Here is a 16,518-nt window from a genome sequence, read left to right on the forward strand (position 1 = left end):
CCTTGATATTTCTAATAATAACCTGTTTACTCACAGCAGCAAACATGTAAACCTGCAAAATCTGGGAAAATCTTCCGCCAACAACAATAAAGAGCTTCGGCTATGAGGCAGTATATAAATACAATAAATAAATAAACAAATTCCTGACTCTCCAGAATCTGGGAAATGGCCTGGATGTTTGACCCGAGCAAGAGAAGGCAGGGAAGTAGAAAGCAACTTGAGAAAATTGAGCTTGTTTATATTTTCTTGGAATAATAAAGTGCAAGAACAAATAAGTCTATATTTGTTATTAGGAAACATATAGGCGAATATTATGAAATTGTATATCATTATCTAGTGGACTATGGACTTTCTGTTTCACTCTAAATAACCTAGAAGAGTGTCCCTAGACCAGTGGGCGGGGTTTCAGGAGCGCGGGGGCGCGGCCGAAAGCAAAGTAGGGGGCGGCCCCGTCCTCATGAATAATGCACGGAGCCGGTGGGTTTAAGATGCCCGAGGGGCGGGGCTTGGGTGCGTTCGCTGGTGCCGAAGCGAGGAGCGCAGCGCCCGTCCGTCCGTCCCGTCCCGTCCCGACCCTGTGCGCCCCGTCCAGCCCGGTCCCGGTCGCGGTCCCGCTCTCTCGCCGCCCGCTGTCGCGCCTCGCTCCGCCGCCAGGATGTCTCGGCCGCTCTCGGACTTCGAGAAGAGGAAGCAGATCAGCGTGCGCGGCTTGGCCGGCGTGGAGAACGTCTCAGACCTGAAGCAGAACTTCAACCGGCACCTCCACTTCACGCTGGTGAAGGACCGCAACGTGGCCACGCCGCGCGACTACTACTTCGCCCTGGCGCACACCGTTCGCGACCACCTCGTCGGCCGCTGGATCCGCACCCAGCAGCACTACTACGAGAAGGATCCCAAGGTGGGCGGGCGAGGGGCGCGCCCCGACGGCGCTGTGCCCTTCTCCTGCCCGGGCGCGGCGGCGGCTGCCGTGGCCGGGAGGGAGCGCAGCGGGCTCTCCAGGGGCGTCCGCGCCAGAGAGGCTGGGCTTGCAGACCCTGGGGGTCGGTCCGAGGGGGAGGGGCTGGGCTGCAGGGATGCTTCTCGGGGGAGCGCGGGGGGGGGGGGGAAGGCCGTCCCCAGCGGAGCCAGGCTTGGCCTCCACTCTTGAGGATCGTCCCTGCCCAGTGGGTGCATGAGCGCTGCTGCCTCCTGCCCGACGGCGCTTCCGTGTCGCGGCGTCTTCTTCAGCGCCAAGCTCGTGCCAGGCTGGGCCGGCCCTCCCTCGGGCGTCGACTCCTTCCCCCACCGCCCGCGCTTCTTGATGTCCTTGGCGTGCCTGGGGCCCAGAAGGCGCGTCCCTCCTCCCTCCCCCCCAGTCAGTACAAGCTGCCCCCCCGGACGGGGCAGGGGCAGGACTCTGGCTTGCTAAAGCCCTCCTCCGGGGGGGTGGGGGTAGGGGACGGGACACAGAGCTGCTACCAACGCTGTGGGTATTAATAGCTGCTTAAGATGTCGCCCAACCCACAGGGGGCAAGGGTGGCCACCCGCTCCAAGGCCGGAAGCTCCCACCTGGGTGCTTGAGGCGGGTGCCAGGCAGGGCCCAGAAGGCCAGCAGGCACTGGGGGGAGGATCTATCCTCCCTTTGAGGGGGCAGCGGAAGGGGGGCATTCTGCATGTACAGCATGAGCGTGGCCCATGAGGAGGTCTCCAGCAAAAAGCAGGGTCAGGTGCCAAGAGGTGGGGTGCTGCTGCCTGCCCCAGCAGGCAGTACTGGGCTGAAGGGCACCTTCCCAGGAACAAAGAGCGGGCAGCCCCCAGGCTGGCTCTCCCCTTCATCCCCACCCTAGGATGCCCAGATGCTCCCCCCTTTGTGAGGAAGGGAGCGGGGTGGGGGTCTCCGGGTGGCCCCTTGCCTCCCGCCCTCTGCCCCGCGAGGGATTGACCATGCTGGGTGGGGGGAGGTGGCTTCCTCCTTTTCTCTTTAAATTTAGCCCAGCCTGACATTTGCGGTGAACTTTTGCTGTTTAATTTTGGCGGAGGGAGGGCTGTGTCAGCAGCAGCCGGGCTCCGGGGAAGGATACCAGAAAAGGGGCCAATGGTGGCAGCGGCAGCCGCACTCCTAAGATGGGTTGGTCTCCTTTTGCTGGCCTTTGAAAGGTCAACTGGACAATGCTCTCCGTTCTGGAGGGGCACCTGGGTGCAGGTTCCTTCTGCCAGAGAAAACATCTTCCCGCCGCCCCCACCCACAACACCTCTTTCTGAGTCCTGCCCATTTCCAGGTCCTCCAAAAAGTGCTTAGTTTGTGCTGGTTAAGCAAGTCCAAGAACTGTTTCCTTCAGTGCTATGGCTGAACATAGAATAAAGGGATGTAAGAGCCTGAAGGGGACGTTGGAGGTCATCTAGCCCAGCCCCCTGCTCAGTGCAGAGTGCAAGTACTACAGCATCCCTGGCCTCCAGCCCCTGTTTAAGCACCTCGAGCAAAGGCGAGAGACAGTGCGCTCATCAGCGCCCAAGGGAAGTCTGCCCTCTGTCAAAGAGCTCTTACCTTTAGAAAGGTTCCTCCTTATTTTTAACCAAAAGCTGCTTCCCTTCAACTTGCACCCACTGCTTATAGTCCTGGCCTTCTGAAGCAACAGATGATGAGTTTGCTGTGTCTCCTAAGACCCTAGATTGTTCCCCCGTTGTTTACAGAAAGTTGTTTAAGGACTAAAGGCATAGGATTGTATTCAGCTAAGTCCTTTTTGGAGTAGAGCCATTAAAAAATAATAAACCTAAGTTAGTCATGTCTATTAACTTCAGTGGGTCTACGCTGAGTTGGACTAGCATTCAGTACTACCCATATGGAACAAACAACACTAGGACTGCCTCTGAGAATGATTAGAGTGCTGCCGTCAGTTGTCAGGGTGAAGGGCACTGATTCATTTGGAGTGAGCAATGCCAAGGCGCCATCCCACCCAGAGCTGACAGTGTGATGTGACCTGACCTGGAATCAAGTGCTGCTAACCCCAGTGATGATGTGGAGGCTGGCTCCAGGTCCCCACCTGGTGGGAAGGCAGATTCTTCTGAAGCCATGAGTCATGACGATGATGCAGGGATTCGACGCGGATCCTTACTTTAGTTTGAGAGCCAGTGCGGCGTAGTGATGGTTAGAGGGCTGACAAGGCTTTGGTTCAAATCCCCACTCATTCGCAAAGCTCTCTGGGAAACTAATAATAATAATAATAAAACAATAAAAGTATTTCAAATGTTTGTAACCTGCCTTGAAACCTCAGGGTGAAGGGTGGGTAATACATAAAAATAAATAAATAAATGTTGCATCATGAAGGGCTGCACTTCAGGGTTCCAGCGAGCCAGCCATGCCATCTTCCAGGGTACTCTCTTACCACCCCCAGTAGCCAGTCAGTATTCTGGCTGCAGCCTGCTTGGTCCTCATTGGGCTGTCTTGGGAGAGGAGGTGTCTGGGCCTAAAGAGTTCTATGCTTCTTTAAACCTTGGGGTTCCCCCATGCTGCAGGCACTTCCTTTTTGTGGATGGGCAGTGCCATTTTGGTTACATAAGGACCCCTCCTCAGATAATGAGTTGGCTACTTGTAAATGAGAGAGATGATGTGCGTGGTCCAAGACTAGAGGCACTGCAAATGAGAAAACAGTTGGTAAAAAGTAGCAGTGAGTTTTGGCTGCCCTGACAGTCTGTGGGACAGAGCCTGTTCTCGAGGGAATGTGCATTTTGCAAACGGTTCAGCCACCAGAAAAATAGCAGAAGTTGGGCTTGGTGGCAGAATCTCCCAGTGAGAGCACTGACAATGAACGGTGCACTGAGAGTGGCTTCAGGAATGCTGCTGTTTAAAAATATTTTTGGTAGCACATTTAGTCTGCAAAATGATCTGCAATTAACACACATTGCTTTAAGTGGAGCTGCAGAATACGTATAGTAATAACAAAGCAGGCTGCCTCTGAGCATGTGCAGAATGCATGCCTCTTGCCAGTGACAATCCTGTGAATGTTTACTCTGAAGTAAAGTCCTAACTGTGTTCAGTCATCAACTAGGGCTTGCATCCTAGTACACGTGTTTAGGACTGCAGCCTGAGTAACTCTACCCAGTTCCCAAAATATCCAGGAATTGAGATTAGGATAGCTTTGCAAATGTTGTCCCACAGACAACATTTACTGATGTGGCTTGGTTCTCCACGGTGACCTGCATCAGCCAGTCAATAAACAAAGAAACAAACGCCTGGCTATCGAGCTGGCAGGGTGGCCCTGTGTTCTGCTTTACAGAGGACAGTCTTCTATTGGAAGAGTTGTTCGTCCCATCTTCTCTTTCAAGATAAAGAGCCCTGAGAAAGGAAGGGGGATGCTTAACGTGAACGTGCTCAACAGTTAGGAACAGCCTAAGCACACAGCAGCCACCTGGTCAGTCTTCTTGACTTTGGGGAGATGCATTACTTTTCTATTTAGATTATAATAGTTATTTCTAAGTTTGCACCAATCAGTCCTCTTTTTGGATGTTGCATTTTTATCTCTTTTTTTTTTTTTGCGATACATAAGTTGGTGCCACAACAACCGAGTAAGTTGCTGGTGCAGAGAGACCGTAGCTCTTTGCAGGCAGAAAGGGCCAAGTTCAGTCCCTGACAGCTCCAGACGGGGGTGGAGAAGACACTTTTGTGTGGAACGCTCAAGGCCAAGGTGGACAAACAGTCTGATCTGACACAAGGCCGCATCTTGTGCTTGAGGGAGGGACAACCATTTCTTCACTGAGCCTGTGCTTTGCATGCGGGAGGTGCTGGGTTCAGTCTCTAGCTAGGAGCCGCTGCAAGCCTGTGTAGACCAGCCACAGCCCATGTGATTCCCACAAGAAGTTGTGGGATTCCAAGTCAGCCCCGGCCAGCATTGCCAATGGCCAGGGATGAATGGAGCTATAATCGTAGCAACATCTGGAGGGTGCCATGTTGGCTACCCCTGGGCTAGATGGACCAGCATCAGCGTCCCATGTTCCTGTTTACATCGGCCCTTCATTCAGAACCATTAGGGTGAGAACCTCATATTTGGCTAGACAGACCAGTGCTCTTGATTTGGAATATGGCTGCTTCATGTGGGCTGCTTCACAGCTCCTGCTTTCAGCCACCAGGTCTCCATCATCGGGGCTCAGGGTGGCAGAGCTGTTTGATTGCAGGGCATCTTGTCTCTGTTCTTCCTCAGCTGGTGGTGCATCAGTCGCTATAGTGAGCAACATCTGACTGTGTTACACAGGCAGTTTTGGCTAGTGTCTGTGACTGATGATGATCTATCTCTCCCTACCCCATCTCCCAAATGTTGAGACTTGAACAAAATTCAGTAAAATAAAAATGGATTGCTTTAAAAAAACACCACAGGGTTGCTAGAAAAGTTCAGAGTTTTGCAGTCTGCCTTGATAATACAACTTGGGAGGGGGCCCTTGTTCTACCCCCACAAATCCCCTGCCTTTTCAAATGAAACATTTTATTGTCATATTTTCAAATGATATGAAAAGAGCCACAATTATGGCAAATTTCAGATAATGAGAAAGAAAACCACAAATTCAAATGCAACTGTAAAATAAGGCTGTAGTTCTACACATACTTACCTGGGAGTAAGTCACATTGAACACAGTGAGGTTTATTTCTGAGTAGACGTGTATAGGATTGTACAGTCAATAAAACGAATGGTCCGAATCCACTGAAGAAGATATGCCAATAACAAACAGAGAACTGAAAGTTTTGAAGATAACTTATTAGGCTGTTGGCTCTCTTCTTTTAATCTTAGTTAACAGGCCAAAACATCTCGTGTTTCATTATGCTGGGTCTGGAGACATGAGGCTGGCCTGGTGTAAAGTTCTGCCATTTGGGGCATGGCCACGAATGGAAGGTGTGCAGGATTTTACCGTAAGCGTGCTTCTCCTCTGTAACTCCACCCCTTTCCACATACTCTGCTGGTGGCTCCACCAATACAGGATTTCGCTGGCGTGTCGTGGAGTTCCATGGGTGCATAGGGCATGTCAGTGGCTGCACATCTCAGGTGCCCCCAGTGTAGTTGGAGCTTCTGCCGCTTCCTAGAGCCCCTCAGCTCATGGATCTTGTGTACAGGATCATGCCTTTAGCCATGGCCACATAGCCCTGCATTTCCTCCAGAAATGGCTTCTTTTCTGTAAGGTTTGCATGGCAAAGTTTCACTGCCATACATTATATACGGTAAAAAAAATTTACCATATCTCTTGGCCACAAAGCCCCTCTGAGGTGACATACAATAAATTATAAACAAGAAGATCCAGTAAGATGCAGTGAATTAGACAACCAAAGTGAGGGAGGCGGGCAGCCTGTTCATTCATTTACTGAAAAGTGGAGTCTGTTTGTTATGCTTTGGTTTAATGAGGTACAAGAAAATGTTTAGCTGGATATGTTACTGGTAACAATGCTTACAGAATGATTTTATATATCTTTTATTTTACATATTTCTGTGCATGTTCTTCCCCCCCCCCTTTGTTCATATCTATTTATAGTGATTTTCCTTTCCCCCCTACTTTTCTGCCCTTTTTCTTTTCTTTCTGTGTTATTCAAATAAAAAAACACTATGTTTTAATAAACACTTTTTAAAATTCACGGTTAAAAGCATTATCCTCAGTGTTATATTTATATTTACAGAATTAAAGGAAAGGTATTATATTTCAAAACAACAACAATAAAATGTGATAAAGACATAACCTCTTGTTCAATAAGCAGGGCAGGTGCCAGAGGGCGGCCAGGTTGGGTCCTGGCCAAGGGTCCCAAGGGGCCCCTCCTTAGGGTGGATGGGTAGTGCTCCCTTCTGCAATCCATGGCAGTGTCAGCTCCTGACCCTGCCGCGGATCACGAGAGGGAGCTCCCAGGCACCCCCTCCCCCGCTGCTCAGGCCGCAACACTGGCCTGCATGCCCCACCTACCTCCCCCTTGATGTAAATGCTGGTTGCCCTGTGGGCACAAGCCTGCTATCAACCAAGATGGCAGCCGAGGTTTCCCTAAGGGGCTGATGCCCCTGCCACCATCTTGGTTGATGGCAGGGATGCATGCACGTGGCACGCATGTGTGCCATCAACCAACAGCGCAGGCAGCATTCACCAAGGGAAAGGTAGGTAGGTGGGGCGTGAGTGTGTGTGCTGGGGCCCCGGCATGCCTGGTGCTGGCCCTGTCAATCAGAACAACATAATGATCCAGATCCAAATCTAATTCTATCTACATGAGATTACTGGCACACATTTTTGTCCAGCAAATATTACGCATGCTCACAGGTTCGCCTGGCATGTAAATATATGTCCATCTATCTGTTTATCTCCGTGGCTGTTTGGGCATTCCTAAGCCTTCCTCTTCCTCTCCCAGCGTATCTATTACCTCTCTCTGGAGTTCTACATGGGGCGCACTTTGCAGAACACCATGGTCAACCTGGCTTTACAGAATGCCTGCGATGAAGCTACTTACCAGGTTTGGCGGCTTTCAGTGGGCTAGGGGGTTTGGGGGGGGCATAAGGCTGGGAGCAAGGGTGGAGGCGAGGCTGATGAGGGATGGTGGGCTTGAGAGATTCTTGGAGCGTAACAAGTCCCGCCCCTCCCCCCTTGTGTCCATGCCTCCCCCCTTTTGCCCAACAGCTGGGCCTGGACATGGAGGAGCTGCAGGAGATTGAGGAGGATGCTGGCCTGGGCAACGGGGGGCTCGGGCGCCTGGCAGGTGAGCGTGAGGGGGCCTGTCGCTCCATGGCAGAGCACCTGGGAGAACCAAGGTTTGGGGCAGTGGAGAGGGAACTTGAGAGGCACAGAGGTCTCTCCGGAGAGGGTCAGTCACCGGATTTAGGGCCAAGTCAGTGTTGCTGCACCCTGCGTGGCCTGGGTGGCTGGGTTCTGGTGGACCTGTGGAGTGCAGCTTGTGGGTCAAGCACTTCTTTGTTGATGTTGCTCCCACAATTGCCGCCCCAGATGACCTTGTGGACTGCTGAAGCCCAGAACCCTAGCAAGAGCCCCATGGCCACCCCTTTCTACCCTAACCCTCTGCCCATTGTCCTCTCCCACCAGCCTGCTTCCTGGACTCCATGGCGACACTTGGTCTGGCTGCCTACGGATACGGGATCCGCTACGAGTTTGGGATCTTCAACCAGAAAATCTGTGGGGGCTGGCAGTTGGAGGAGGCAGATGACTGGCTCCGGTATGGCAACCCCTGGGAGAAGGCGCGCCCTGAGTACATGATCCCTGTGCACTTCTACGGCCATGTGCAGCACGGCCAGGACAGCGTGAAGTGGGCGGACACCCAGGTGAGGAGGAGGAGGAGGAACCCTGCTTCTGGGAGGGGGGCAACACGGGGGCAGACAGGCATCGGCATGTTGGCACTGTGCTCCCAATGTAGATGATGATCCCCTCCCCCCATGAATGGGTTTGACTCAAACGTGCATAAGGGCACCCTTGTGTGGATCAAAGTATGGCTTGCAGGGGCCTGAGACTGTGGTAGACTCCCGTGCCCTCTGGTAACTTGCAGGGGGATACTGCCCACTGCGTCCCTCCTCATCCCAGGCGCCTGGCTGGGTTTGCTATATGTCGGTGGGAGGTCCCGATGCAGTGCTGAACCCCCCACCCTCTTGCCTTGCAGGTGGTCCTTGCCCTCCCCTATGACACGCCTGTCCCTGGGTATCGCAACAACACAGTCAACACCATGCGGCTGTGGTCTGCCCGGGCTCCCAATGAGTTCAACCTGAAGGACTGTAAGTGGGTTGGGGTTAGGGTTAGGGTTGGGGGGCAGTGGCACCCCCTTGCAGAGGGAAGGGCCCCTGTAGCTCAATGGGCACACAGGTCGGCTTGCGATGTGATTGGAAGGGGGGCTTTAAGTGGAAGGAGGAGGGCTGTTGAAGTGGCCTCCCACTCTCTGGCTAGCCTGATGCTCCAGTGCAGAGCTGATCTGTGGTTTATGGTATGCCTCTACCTGGGAGGCCTTTTTCTCCCAGCCCAGAGGCTATGTTGTGGCTGGCTGGCTGTTGGCAGTTACTCAGTGGCCGTTGCAGGTGCACGGCTGGGTGTCCTTGCGCCTCTCGTAGGGAGGGGCCATTGTGCAGTCAGAGCAGGCAGTGCCAGGCTCGGTGGCCAGAGTAGTCTGACCTGGTCTGAGGTCCCACGGGAGGGAGCAGAGTGCCTGCTTGGCATGCAGAAGGTCCCTGCTGGCATCTCCAGGTGGACTGGGGAAGACTCCTCTCTGGAGTTCCCCATCAGTCAAGTGGCCTGGCCTGGAATACGGGAGCGTCCTCTCAATAACTCTTGTGCTGCAGAGATTCCTGAGGTCCTGTGAATATTAATTGTATTGACCTCCCTCTCTCCCTCCCCTCCCCCAGTCAACGTTGGGGGCTACATCCAGGCCGTGCTGGACAGAAACCTGGCGGAGAACATTTCCCGTGTCCTGTACCCCAATGATAACGTGAGTCCCTTCCCCCACCCTTCCCGCTTTGCTGCCCCCCCAGCCCCTCGATGCATGAGGGCAAAGAACACTCCAGAAAAGTGTGGGTCCATCCGGGTGGGAGGGGCTAATGGTGTGCGCGTCCCTCCTCCCACTGCCTTCGCGTTTCTGACTTGGGGGGTCGTGCTGGTGGCTCCTTCCCCCCCTCCCTCCCCCCAGTTTTTCGAAGGCAAGGAGCTGCGTCTGAAGCAGGAGTACTTTGTGGTGGCCGCCACCCTCCAGGACATCATCCGCCGTTTCAAGTCTTCCAAGTTTGGCAGCCGGGATCCCGTCCGCACCTCCTTTGACGCCTTCCCAGAGAAGGTACTGGCGACTGCCTCCGCGGAGGGTGCAGTGGCAGATTTTCCCATTAACGTCCGGGGTTCATTCCTTTGTGGGGGAATGGGAGTGCATTTGGGGTTGGGCATCGTTAGGCACCTGCCAAGGCCCGCAGACCAGCTAGGGCCCCCTAGTTCCTGACCCCAAGCACCCGCTAGCCCTGTTGATGCTCCCCTGCCATTGCCAGCCGCTCACCTCTCTCTCTGTCAGGCCCAGCAGGAGTCGGCAGCAAGCAACCAGAGGGGAGCAGCTGCCCTTGCCTGCTCACCCGCTGGCCCTCTCTCACTTGGCTTTGGTGGGAACTGCAAGGAGGAGGAACAGGAGGGCATTTTGCTGAAAAGTCGTCCCCCCCAAATGGCCAAACCTAGAGTTGGTGCTGGGTGCGGAGTTCCCAACTTCTCCCTTCTGTATTTTCAGAAAAGCGGGATGGAAATCCTGGCAGTTTTGCATCATCTGTGTTTAGAGAGAGTTCTGTGTAGGGAAGGCCGTGGTTCAGTGGCCGCAGATCCCCTGCTTTGCTTGCAGAAGGTCTGGGATTCAACCTGCTGCATCTCCAGATAGGGCAGGGAATGTCCCCTGGCTGGAACTGTAGAAAGCCACAGCCCATCAGTGCAGAACAGGTGTGGCCAACATGGTGCTCTCCAGATGGACTCCGGTCCTCATCAGCCCAGCAACCAGCATGGCAATGGTCAGGGATGATGGGTGCTGTAGTCCAGCAATATCTGGGGGGTAGACCAATGGCTGTAGAGGATGTTGACTTAGCTGGACCCACAGTCTGACTCTGGACGCCTATGATAACTGAACTCCTAGCCTAATACTCTGGTGTGTGGCCTTGGGCAAGCTCCCGTCTTGCTGCCTCAGTTCCCTCACCTGTGAAATGGGAACAATGGTGGTCTAGCGGCAGGCTGAAGGGGGAACACTCTCAGCTGGGCAGGTTGGGACTTGATTTGACCTCCCTCCTGTCTACATTTCCTGTCTCCTCCAGGTTGCTATTCAGCTGAATGACACCCACCCCTCACTGGCCATCCCAGAACTCATGAGGGTCTTGGTGGATATTGAGAAACTAGACTGGGAGAAGGTGAGGCTCTGCTTAATTCTAGAAAAAGGTTGCTGCTGGGCCCAGCGGCTGAAGAATCCTCGTTCTTTAAAAAATGTCCATCCCATCTTTGATAAAGGCATCCGGGGACAGCTTATGACAGTGTTTTTAAGAAGACAGTGCTCAATAGTTAATTAATGCAAGAGCTAAAAGAAACTGGAGCAAAACAAACTCCAGCTGCAGAATCCAGCCCACCACCAAGTCCAGGCAGCAGTCCAGGGCTTGTGCGGCCTCTCCCGATTCAGATGTTACGGAGAAATAGAGCTGGGTATCGTCAGCGTACTGCTGACACCTCACCCCAAATCTCCTGATGACCCCTCCCAAGGGCTTCATATAGACGTTAAACAGCATGAGGGACAAGATGGTACCCTGCGGCAACCCACAGCACAACTGCAAGGGGGCCGAAAGACAGTCACCCAATGCTATTCTCTGAAAATGACCCTGGAGATAGTATTGGAACCACTGTAAAACAGTGCCTCCGATACCCATCTCACCAAGTCGGCCCAGAAGGACATAATGGTCAATGATATCAAAAGCTGCCGAGAGATCAAGTAAGAATAAGAGGGTTGCACTCTCCCGTCCTTCTCCCGATAAAGGTCATCCATCAGGACGACCAAGGCCAATTCAGTCCCATAACCAGGCCTGAGCCCAGACTGGGATGGGTCAAGATAATCTGTTTCATCCAAGAGTACTTGCAATTGGCGCGGTGCAACCCTCTCAATCACCTTCCCTAAAAAGGGGGTATTTGCAACTGTGCAGTATTTGTCGCAGACCAATGGGACCAGGGTGGGCTTTTTCAGGAGTGGTCGGATCACCACCTCTTTCAGGGCGGTTGCAACCACTCCCTCCCGCAATGATGCGTTGACCACCCCCTGGATCCACTCAGTCAAACCTTCTCTGCAAGCTTTAATAAGCCAAGAAGGGCAAGGGTCGAGAGGACACATTGCCGGCTGCATCATTGTAAGTACCTTGTCCATGTCACCAGGCAGCATCAACTGAAACCGTTCCCAAGAAGTTGCAGCAGACGTTGCACTGACACCTCATTGGGGACTACAGTAGCTGTGGATGGGGGATCAAGATTGCTACGGAGGCAAGCAACTTTACCCTCATAGTGCCTTGCAAACAATTCACAGTGGGCCTTCCGAAGGGTCTAAAACTCCCATTTCCTGGACTTGGCCCCTGACAATACGGAAAAGCTCCACTGGATGGCTACTAGAGGATGTGATAGTGGCAGAGAAGTGGGCCACCTTTGCCACCCTCACCACCACACAGTAGGCACGGTTATGATATTTTACTCATGCCCGATCAGCCTCACAGTACGTCTTTTGCCACTAGCCATCGTCCAGCCTCTTTCATTGCCCTTAGCTCACTGGTGTACCAAGGTGCAAACCAGGCTCCACAATGCCAGAGAAGGCACTCAGGGGCAACTGTCAGGAGCCCAACATGCCTCATTGTTCCACAGCGTGACAATGGCTTCAACAGGGTCACCTGCTCTATCTACTGGGAACTCCCCCAGGGAATTCAGAAATCCAGTGCATTCCATTAGTCTCCGGGGGCGGACCATCTTAATCTGTCCACCACCCCTGCAGGGAAGGATCGGAGCCATAAGTCTAAACATCACCAAGAAATGGTCTGACCATGACATTTGGGTGATATCCACCCTCTATCTCCAGACCATCCTTTCCTCCATCTGGAGCAAAAACCAAGTCACAAGTGTGCCCTGTTCTATGCGTCAGCCGGTGACAACTTGAGACAACCCCATGGTCATCATGGAGGCCATGAAGTCCCAAGCTGGAACACCAGAGGCAGCCTCAGCATGGACATTGAAATCACCCAGGACTATCATTCTGGGCTCCTCCAATACCATAGCTGAGATGGCCCCCGTCAGCTCGGTCAGAGAAGCTGCCGGGCAGCAGCGTGGACGGTTCATCAGCAGCAACCCTAGTTTCCTGTCTCCTTGGCCTGACACCAGGTGCAGGCCCTCACAGCCAGCTCCAAGACAGAGTGGTTTCCTGGTGACAGAGATGGAAGTTCTGTAGGCCACAACAACTCCTCCCCCCCCCCCCGTCCCTGCAGCCTGTGCTGGTGTTGCACCGAGTATCCAGGTGGGCAAAGCTGGGTCAGATCAACTCCTCCCAGCTCACCACCCACCTCCTCATGGCTATACCTCCCTCTACCCATGTTCACTGAAATTGGGGTGGCAGCACCCATGTTCTTCCTTACTAAGTCTCCTCTTAAACACCTGATATGGACCCAACAAGAGCCCACCAACAAAACCTGCCTGAACCAGTTATCCCAGTACACCTCTGAGAGACTTGGGAACAGTCGGACCCACTCAGTATCTTTCACACAGGGCCCATCTACTCCCCCTCTGTCTCACACCCAGGGAGGGTGTGACGTCCTTCCCTGGTTCTCCCTGTCAGGTTCCCACCTGCTTGTGGCTACTGCCTTTCACTAGGCACCACCAGGGACACCACCAGTCAGGATCGTCCTTTATATGTTTTCTCACTCCGCTCTAGCACAGATCTCGCTAGACCCCACTGCTAGGCAGCACCACCAGTCACTTCCTGTAACCAATACTCCCAGAGACTTTGCCTAAGTCTCTCTATAGCTTGTTACTTTGTGACTGTGTGCTATGCTGTTCCCAAACCCCTTGTACCTTGCATACAACTCTGGGTTGCTCTGGATACTTGACTTGTTACAATATCTCCCCTCACCGCTGCCACCATTAGATACAGTTTCTGTTCAGCCTTGGTAATTACCTTGCCCTCCCTTCTGGTCTGTATATTCCCCCAGCCAAGGATCAGGCCTTTGGTAAACCAAATAAGTATTTATTTACTAACAACAGGAAATAACAAGATTACTTTAGGAATGTTTCACAAGCGTATGGTTTCATATATGGTCACTCTTTATGTTTGTGTTCATCTATATACTCTTTAAATATCAGCCAAATCCAATCCAAACTTCCCTCAGAACTCTGCCAACCAACCCTCACCAAACGACCTCACTCCAACCAACTCAACAACTTCTCCCCCCCTCATCACTCACAAACCTCCATTTATACCTTCAGCCAGCCAGCCGCTCAGCCAATCATCATCCAGCATACTTCAGGTTCTCACCCATGTACTCCCCCTTTCTCTCAGTCAATTACCATACATCACCTAATAGACCTGCACTTACCATATTTACAGATGCTTAACCTACAGGAACATCACCAGGGGCGTCACTACCGGGGTGCGGAGGGTGCGGACCACACCCAGGTAACACCCTGAGGGGGGTGACACCCAGAGCCACCCCGCCCTGTGCTGTTGGCCGGCAAAGGAGCCGAGAAGCACTCCGGGTCAGCACAGCCAACTCCTCCTCGGAGGCTGGCGGGCGAGACCAACAGCAGGCGCCCGCTCACTGGCAGTGAAGCCGGGACGGGCCTTCCACCACCAGCCTGGAGTGCGTGGTGTGTATGGTGTGCGCGCACGCACACAAGACCAGCCGCCCCGTCCATGCCCTGGGAGGGCGCACGCCAGAGGTCCGCACGCCCCGCACTCCCGCTAGTGACGCCGCTGAACATCACAGAGGGCCAGCCTTCTGCCAGTTGCAGACTCTCTGTCTGAAGGCATCTGGTAACTTTTTCCTGTCATCCAGTTCACTGCACAGGCTCTCACCCTGCACAGAAACTACAAATGCGCCATACACCCTCCCCATTACCAATCGCCTCTAGATTTTTATTTTTTTTTAATAGAAGCACTCTCACCCTTGGGACTCCCTGAGGGGCGACCCACAAGTGCAGCCGGGCTTTTATTCCCCCTGACCTAGCCAGGAGCTGATGCAGGAGGCTGCAAGACTGACTGCAGCCTCTCTCTGGAGCCAGGGTCAGGCAGCAGCCCCCAATCTTTGCAGCACTTACCAGGGACTCCAGCTGTATAAAGAGAGAGCAGCCCAGAGGAGTGAGCAGCAAGCACCCAGATGCTCAGGGACTCGCTTCCAGGGCAGGTCTTCTCCAGTCCCCCAGTGCTGTGGCTGTTCCCCAAATACCCGTGTTAAGAGTATGGAGGGCCCCAGCAGGGCCAGTGTCCCGTTCCCACAGGTTTCAGGTGCATGTTAGGGGGAAAGGAGGCAATCTGCCCCCCTGCTCTGAGAGTCTGGGTGGGCGCCCTGTTCTGCTGCAAGACAATATCTTGAGGCCAGAGGGCACGCTGGCACCACGGGACTCCGTCTGTTTGCGGCAATGTTTCCAGTGGGTTCGGTGCCTCTGGGGCTGGCTCTGAGATATTTCCCTCTCCCTCTCTTGAGTCCCCTGAAGAGCGGAAGTCTGACTCCAGGGTCACAACAAGCACCAGTGGGTCCTGTCTACCCTGGCTGGGAGGGGAGTCCAAATGTGGGTCACCCACTCCAAGGGAGAAGGAGAGCTGCAATATCTATGGGATTGGGCCCTCTGTGCATGTGCATGTGTGCATGATTTACTAATTTATAATAACATGCCTGCCTGCAAAGCAGAACTTTGCCACTTGTATGCGACAGAGAGGCAAATAGCTTGCACGCCCCAAACTGGTCTTTGCTAACCTGAGAGGAAAGTATTAGAAACCAGGAACAGTCGGATTATCTCAAATCAATACCTGAGATTTGAGATACAAATATAATAAATTAATAAGATTAATTTATATCCCACCTTACATCCAAGGAGCTCAAAGTGGCATACACAGTTCTCTTCCCTCTCCATTTTATCTTCACAAGAACCCTGTGAAGTAGGTTAGGCTAAGAGACAGTGACTGACCCCCAAGGTTGCACCCAGTGAATTTCATGGCTGAGTTGGGATTTGAACCCTGGTCTCCCAGATCATTGTCTGACACTAACCATTACTCCACACTGGCTGGACAGATGCACACACACAATAATGTTTTAAAAAATCACATTGGTACCTTGCCTCAATTTCCAGGTGTGATGATTTAGAGTGTTAGTTTGCCTTCTCTCCACGTGGTGTACTGCAGGTGCTTTGTACTACAGCTCCCAACCTGCATGCCCATTGAGGTCAAGCACCTGAGGGCACCAGGTTGGGCAAGGCTGGTTCAGAATGGGTATCTGAGGGGAACTGGGGCTGTGATTAGCTTGAGGAGGGATCCCTCTCTGTCCGTTGCCCACATGAGTCCTCAGAGGCAGGCGCTCCCTCTGAAGGCCTTCGCCACCCTGCTCCTGTGCTGGCTGAGATGCTGGAAGTGTGCTCCAGACCCTCTGACGGGCAGCAGACTGAGGAAGGCGGGTCTACAGGCTGTGTTTGGACTGGGACACCTTTCACGGCCGGGTTCACTATCACGCTGAGAGTGGCACTTTGGTGTGGCATCCTTCAGTCTGGCTGGGTTGGGCGAGACACACTCCCACACCATTGCCCTGCAGAGCCACTGCTGGCCAGTTGGATAATGTTCAACTCCTGCATGGAACCGAGGCCTGGCGCAGCTTACAGCAGATTCCCATGTTCCTTTGCTCCAGGCCTGGGACATCACGGTGCGGACCTGTGCCTACACCAACCATACGGTGCTGCCAGAAGCGCTGGAGCGCTGGCCGGTCCACCTCTTTGAGACCCTCCTGCCGCGTCACCTGGAGATCATCTATGAAATCAACCAGCGCTTCCTTGATGTGAGTGAGAGAGGAGGGAAACCCCTGG

At 53.4% G+C, this 16,518-nt stretch overlaps 1 protein-coding gene across 1 annotated transcript in view; it reads left to right on the forward strand.

The window, feature by feature from the left end:
- Positions 1 to 501: 501 nt before the first annotated feature.
- PYGM (glycogen phosphorylase, muscle associated) overlaps positions 502 to 16,518 on the forward strand; it is a 29,621-nt gene continuing 13,604 nt past the window's right edge. The window contains exons 1-9 of the mRNA XM_061606881.1: positions 502 to 898; positions 7,343 to 7,444; positions 7,609 to 7,687; positions 8,029 to 8,264; positions 8,597 to 8,708; positions 9,330 to 9,412; positions 9,611 to 9,754; positions 10,755 to 10,847; positions 16,344 to 16,490. Coding sequence (XP_061462865.1) covers positions 656 to 898; positions 7,343 to 7,444; positions 7,609 to 7,687; positions 8,029 to 8,264; positions 8,597 to 8,708; positions 9,330 to 9,412; positions 9,611 to 9,754; positions 10,755 to 10,847; positions 16,344 to 16,490 — 1,239 coding nt within the window. The 5' untranslated portion in view covers positions 502 to 655. The remainder of the gene's footprint in view (positions 899 to 7,342; positions 7,445 to 7,608; positions 7,688 to 8,028; positions 8,265 to 8,596; positions 8,709 to 9,329; positions 9,413 to 9,610; positions 9,755 to 10,754; positions 10,848 to 16,343; positions 16,491 to 16,518) is intronic.

The sequence above is a fragment of the Rhineura floridana genome, chromosome 22 (genome assembly GCF_030035675.1).
Source record: "Rhineura floridana isolate rRhiFlo1 chromosome 22, rRhiFlo1.hap2, whole genome shotgun sequence".
NCBI classification, from domain to species: Eukaryota; Metazoa; Chordata; class Lepidosauria; order Squamata; family Rhineuridae; genus Rhineura; species Rhineura floridana.